The sequence below is a fragment of the Trifolium pratense genome, linkage group LG5 (genome assembly GCF_020283565.1).
Source record: "Trifolium pratense cultivar HEN17-A07 linkage group LG5, ARS_RC_1.1, whole genome shotgun sequence".
NCBI classification, from domain to species: domain Eukaryota; kingdom Viridiplantae; phylum Streptophyta; class Magnoliopsida; order Fabales; family Fabaceae; genus Trifolium; species Trifolium pratense.
The window spans coordinates 45,700,647-45,707,187 of NC_060063.1; the positions used below are offsets into that span (position 1 = coordinate 45,700,647).

General features: G+C 32.7%; 1 protein-coding gene across 1 annotated transcript; it reads right to left on the reverse strand.

Annotated features, from left to right (window-relative positions):
- Positions 1-58: 58 nt before the first annotated feature.
- LOC123886783 (F-box/FBD/LRR-repeat protein At1g13570-like) lies at positions 59-3,139 on the reverse strand. Its single transcript, XM_045936069.1, has 4 exons — positions 3,121-3,139; positions 652-1,889; positions 466-546; positions 59-211 (listed from the first exon to the last, which is right to left on the reverse strand). Exons 2-4 carry the CDS (start codon positions 1,885-1,887, stop codon positions 59-61), a joined length of 1,470 nt encoding a protein of 489 aa, XP_045792025.1. The 5' UTR covers positions 1,888-1,889; positions 3,121-3,139.
- Between the last annotated feature and the right edge of the window lie 3,402 nt (positions 3,140-6,541).

Here is a 6,541-nt window from a genome sequence, read left to right on the forward strand (position 1 = left end):
ATACTAAAGAAACCCTTCTGCAATGAAAATCGATAAAGAAACCCTTCAAGGCTATAATTTACTCGAGGTAATGTAGTCTAGAGGTAATATTACTTTGAGCCGGAAAATTTGGCAACGATTCTAACATGGTCCCATAATTTGTTGTAGATCTAGCGTCACGCCACCAACACTTAGTATCATCTTTTCTTCTCCTTAGCGTTTCATAAAAAAACTGTAGTTTTAAACAATTAATAAAAAGAAAAAAAGAGTTAGAAATGAGAAGCTACATATAACTTGTACATTGATAAAAGATTGAAGGTAACACACACACTTGCGCAACTTGAAATTAAAGGAACATGAGAAACAATGACATACCTCAACGAATGCTTGAGGATTAATGCAAGTATCCAAGACCCAAGATATAGTTTCAGGGACACAACACAAAAGTAAGAAATTAACAATAACTGAATAAAAAGTTTCATTTACTTCTGAAAGAATGTATAGGTCCATATGCTTGATACTTGGTGGAGGGGATGGAATATCCAACAACTCTAGTTTTGGTCCATCCTACATATAAATTAAGGGCAAATTAATTAATACTCACAATTTAAATATATAGATTGAATGAATGAATGAACCAAACAAGTAGTTAATATTCATATTCATACTCACCACACCATAATTATGAAAGATGGAGAGAGATAGTGATATAAAAACATTTTGAGGTTTGATATTTTGGAGAACTTCCCTCACATAAAAAACATCAAAATCATCAATCGAGATCCTAAGACGGACTTGTAGTTGAGTAGACATGTTTAAAAAAGATATAATAGGTTTTGAGCGATGAAAACCCTCAAATCCACATGACAATAGATTTGGAGCATCAATTTTGGCCTCCTTCAAGTTAGAGCAATCCGATACCATTAAATATTTAAGTTGAACACTTGAAATATTAATCGTATCTGACAGTATACAATGCCATATCTCCAACGTCTCAAGAAATGGAAATTTTGGTAATAGTTCAAGAAACCATTTTTCTGTGATAATAGTAGTACCATTAAAACACAAGAGCAACTCTTTTAAATATTTGAGGTGAATAAAATCAATCTTAAATGGTGTGTTCAAACGATGATCATAGCAATAATATAAACTCTTAAGACTCGAAGCAGCTTCATCGATATAAACCTCTTTTATTCCATCAACATAAACTGTGTTTAGCTTTTGTAGACCATGCATGCTCAAACACTTCATACTGCCACTTAAAAGCATCAAAATTATAACTTCAATCAAAGGACAACAAGAAATGAGACGCTCAATTGCTTGTTTATCTTCCAAAAGGACATGCAACAAATGTAATTCTCTCAACGACAAAAACTTATTAATCGAATGATTCATGAATGCTTGATCGACTCTAATACCCCCTTCTAACATCAACTTGGTAAGTGATTTGACTTCAATTACACCCTTCGGTAAGACATAACATTCGCCCCGACCCTGACCATTCTCATCCTGGCTGATGGAACCATATTTAGACAAACAAATTCTTAAAATTTCAACACTTTCACCGACCAACTTCAAGCAAAGATCAAGATCATTTGGCATGCAGCGAAGATCTCTTATTGCAAAGTAAAATTCTTTGATGGCCAACCTTCGGTCCCAAAACCATAATAATCTGCTCTTTACATATTCAATGAAGTCCTTACTCTTCCTAGGTATATCTTCCGTTGGTTGTATCTCATTTATGAAATCAAGATCGCAAAAACATAAGCAGGGAAAAGTATACCATGTATCTAACCAAGTCTTTGACAAAACACTTGTCCTAGCAGCTTCTTCCGATATTAGCCTTGATAGTATGTTATGAAGAATGAATTTTGGTAGATTTGACAATTTGTCCTCCGCTTCTTCCATTTCTGATGTGAAAGCAACAACAACAACCTTTGAGACTCTGTTATAATCATGTGTTGCAAACAATCACGCCTTTAATAAATAAATTTTATTTTGATTTTATAACAAGAAGCTGAACCAGTGGAAGATTATAATCAAATCAAATATCAAATATATATGAAATAAAGCAAAAACAACAACCACTAATTGATACACTATGGGTGTGTTTGGTAACACAAATAAGCTAGTTTATAGCTTATTATATGAGCTTATAAGCTTGTTTCAAAAAATTTGAGGTGTTTGGCAACAAGCTTTTTATACTAGCTTATAGCTTTTTTTCAGATGCTATTTCAAGTAGCGTTTGAGCTTATAGCTTATAGCTTTTTACACTTTATTCCATTTTTACCCTTTAATTTAATAACTATCCACTCTTAAAAAAAACTACTCACTATCAATTATGTAATTTTATATTTAATAACCACTTTAAAAGCTAATTTTACCAAACACTTTAATTTCAATAAGCTAGTTTTTCAGCTATCAGCTATAAGCTAGCTTATAACTTATTTTTATCAAACAGACCCTATGTATAAACACCGAAAATACAAATTATGATATAGAGATTTTAAATATGACGCTTGTTAGGGCGGCTATTTCTTGACCTAGTCGCTATATTTTTTATTTAATACCTCTTTTATTGACAGTTTATTATATAATAAAATGGTATGATTTTCTTTAGTAAAAAAAAAATATAAATGTAAGTACTTTATAAATTATTTTCAATTATATTGTTACATGTTATGTGTGTAAATTTGTTTATATATGAAGTTTTTTATTGTCATAAGATTCACAATAATATTTTAATTTTTTTTATTTGATATTTTTTTAAGGTTGACGGATCACCGCAGAATATGTGGAAATCCGCGGGATGGGGATGAGGAAGAAAACTACTCGAAGCAGGTAATGATGATAGAGATGGGGGACATCTTATATAGTTTGTGAAATTTGAAAATAATTTCAGTCGCAACAGCCACAATTATAACAACCATAATGACCCCAATCGCAACAACCACAACCGCTACCGTATCCGCGACCGTAATTTAAAACAATAGTATTAGCGACCAGGAAAATGTTTACTTGAAGAGAAATAAAATATGATGGTAAACAAAGAGAGAAAAAGGATACACATTCTAACAAATGCATAGACAAAGAACACAACACAAAGTAACACAGATTTTATAAAAAAATATAGTTGCGTACCTTTCACAAGTTTTCTCCTCCTTTTCACCTCTTATTTTATTCTACATGTCATTCACAAAACCTCTATTTATAACAATAACACTATCTTTTTTTTAAAAAAAATAATAGGTTTAATACTTTTGTAAAATATAGACGATTTTAAAAGATTTTATATAAATTGTGTCAAAAACAAAAGATTTTATATAAAAAAAAATTGAGGTTTTGTAAGGATTTAGATTTTAGAGTTTAAATGACTAGTTTAAAAATAAAAATAAAAATAAAAACTTAAAAGTGGATTTAGATTTAAATGACTAGTTTAACAAAAAAAAATCTTGATGATTTTAAAAGATTTTGTAGGATTTTTCAATTTAAAAGATAGGATTTTTCAAATCTGATAGATTTGTAATACCAATTTTTAAGATTTTAAAGTAATTTATGATTTTTTTTAATCAAACAAACATAATTATGAATGTTTAAGATTTCCCTTTCAAAAGACCTTTTTTTTTTGGCACAAGACTCTTTTTTTAATATGTGTAACAACTTTTTTTTTTTTTGAAAAGATGTAACAACTTATTAGTAAATGTTTCTTATAAAATAAAAAACTTATTTTTTTACGCATAAAAAAAACTTCATTATATTCTTCCAAGTAAGGGTTGATGAACTTGTGAGTAATTTGTTTGGTGTGGAGATGAGTACACCAGAGTCAGCTGCTAATTATATGAATGAATACCTTGTATTTATTTGTCGTTCCATCAAACATTAATCATCAATGTCATAACTTTTCAACGATTAATGTTGACCTTAATATAGAAGAAATTCAAGCTCCATGTCATGGTAAACGTATTCATCGACCATCACCTTGTGGGATCAACCAGCGTTTAGGACATAAATTTTTTTTTTTTTTTTGAAAAATAAATAAGTTGTTTATTAATATTTAATGTATTAAAATGTCATGGACTTGCCCGTGAATATTGGCGGCCCTAAATACTGTTTGAAATTGCTGGGGATTTGGGTAGTCCTTTGGCTCTCGATGAGGAAACTAAGAAATGAGCTTTTGGCCATTTTGCAAGGGTTTTTTTTATTTTTTTTGGTACATTTTTTGCAAGAATTTTAATAGATGTTGATCTAAACTCAAACTTACGTGAAAGAATCCTTGTTGAAAGAAATAACTTTGATTTTTATGTTGATGTTGAAGATGAGAATCTTCCTTAGTTTTGTAACTCTTGTCAGATTATTGGGCATATTCTCTTAAGAATTGCAAGGACATAAGCGAAAAGTGCAGCCTTTTGATATTCCTTCTGTATCGGTAACAGTTGCAATAGAAAGTAATCAAGTTGTGACAGAAGAAGATCCCCTTATTGAGTATATTGCAAGTGTTAAAGAGGTAACAAATAATGTGCTTGTAGGAGATGTTATATAAACCTTGAGAAAGAGATGTTTCCTCACATCTCTACTAGAGCAGCTCATATGCAACCAATGCAGGTTGAGGATGTTCATGCTAATGACCACGCTAAGAAACAAAAAGTGGACCAACATACCACAAATTTGCATATTGTTGGTTCATGGAGTGACGCACTGACAAAATTGGACTACATTTAAGATCTCACATCTTGACACTGACTGAGTTGGACTACATTCTCTTCCTCCAACATCACTTGTTTTGTTCCTCTTTTAAACCCCCCAAGTTGCTCATGACTTGGATATTTTGAAAAAAATGGAAGGATAATGAGACTAGTGACATTGAGCATAGGGTGTATATTAATGAGGAAGAGAATGCAGCAGCTATTAATTATTTAAAGAACCGTTTTGCTGCTAGGGAGGGGCCATTTATAAAAGTGGTGTCTAAGACAAAAAAAAAAAAAGAAGAAGGAAATACATGTTCATAATACCCGCTCTACGGGTAGGACTTATTAAACCATGCCATACAATATTTTGCAAGGATACTGTTTACGTTGGAATTTGGTAAACAACCGCTAGTTTAAGTGTTTAAACTCGCGAGATCAACTAGTAAATCTCAGGACAATTTTGTGTTTATTCGTTGTAAGAAAACTGTTTGAATGATCGTTTTAATAAGGAAATGAACACTTAGGAATTAAAATGTTTTAAAGCATACAAGAGAAACTAATTCGAATCGCCTCGAAGTAGCGGTTTCTCAAGCAAGTATCTGAATTTAAACTTGGAGAAGATTACTGGAAACAAATTGCATTGAATGAAAAACAATTACAAATAAAGATGGTTCACAAAACATACATTGCTCTTCTGAATTCCGTTCGTTCGATCGCTGAGTACTTAGAATTTTAGAGAGAGTGTTTGTATAAAATTTTGTGACCCTTGTTCTGAATGAAAAACTACTATAAATACTACTACAAAGTGGTAACTGTTTCTCGATCATCTGGACGCTCCTCCATTTGCCACGTCGACCACGTTCTCCATTTTCATCTTCCATTCCTTCAGCGCGCGCCAATGCCTTTCGGGCCGCTCGTTGCTTCGTCTTTGGGCTTGGCCCAACTCTCTATCAGTTTGATTTCGTGCTTTCGATAGCCTTCTGACAAAACCAAAATTGGGCGCGTTGTCCATATCTTTCGAAGCGCCTTTTGGCTTCGACCCAGTTGGCTTTCGACGCCAACTTTGAAAGTTTTATTTTAACAATATCACTTCCAAATAAATATTGGCCCCACCAATTATATTTAATTGATAAATACCAAATTTATATCCAACAAATTGCCCCCCAAAAATGCCATTTTCGACTATGTCTATCGCAAGAGGAAGTGGCGTTTTTGAAAGTATTAATGGATATCTTTCTTTTCCATTTATCTCTCCTATCGTTTAGACTGCCATTCAAAACTTTGGATTGGCTCCAAACCTGCTTTTCTTTCCACCTCTATAAATAGCCATATCCTCCCTTTATTGCGTTTTCTCCAATTTTTCTCTGTCAACTGTTCATCTTCTTCTTTATCTTCCGCGATTCTTTCTTGAATTCTTGTTTCCAAAAGTCTTCTTGTTTTCACTTTTCCGCTTATCACCCAGTCATCAACTTTCTTTTCACTCGGATTTTCCTCAACTGTTTCAAACAGCCTGTGATTCCCAAATTTAACCCTAATCACCATTCTTTTACGCCATCTTTATACCTTCATCAATGGCGTCAGGTTCAAGTGTCGGAAAATCCCTTCCCTACGCCGGTAAGTGGACCGCCGCCACTCTTTCCTCTTACGACACGGATGTGGTTCCAGAACCATCATTGCGTTTAGACTTACAAAAGTTTTGGGAAAATCAATTAATCTTTCCTTATTCTGTTGATAACCTCGTGCATGCGTTTGGGGGACCCAAACCAAGTGATAAAAGTCGGAATTCCAAGGTTTTGTCTATTTTTCCTGTTTATAAGCCTTGTGTTCCTAGGGTTTTCATTAGTGAACCCTATAATTTTAGCTATATCAAGGCGCCT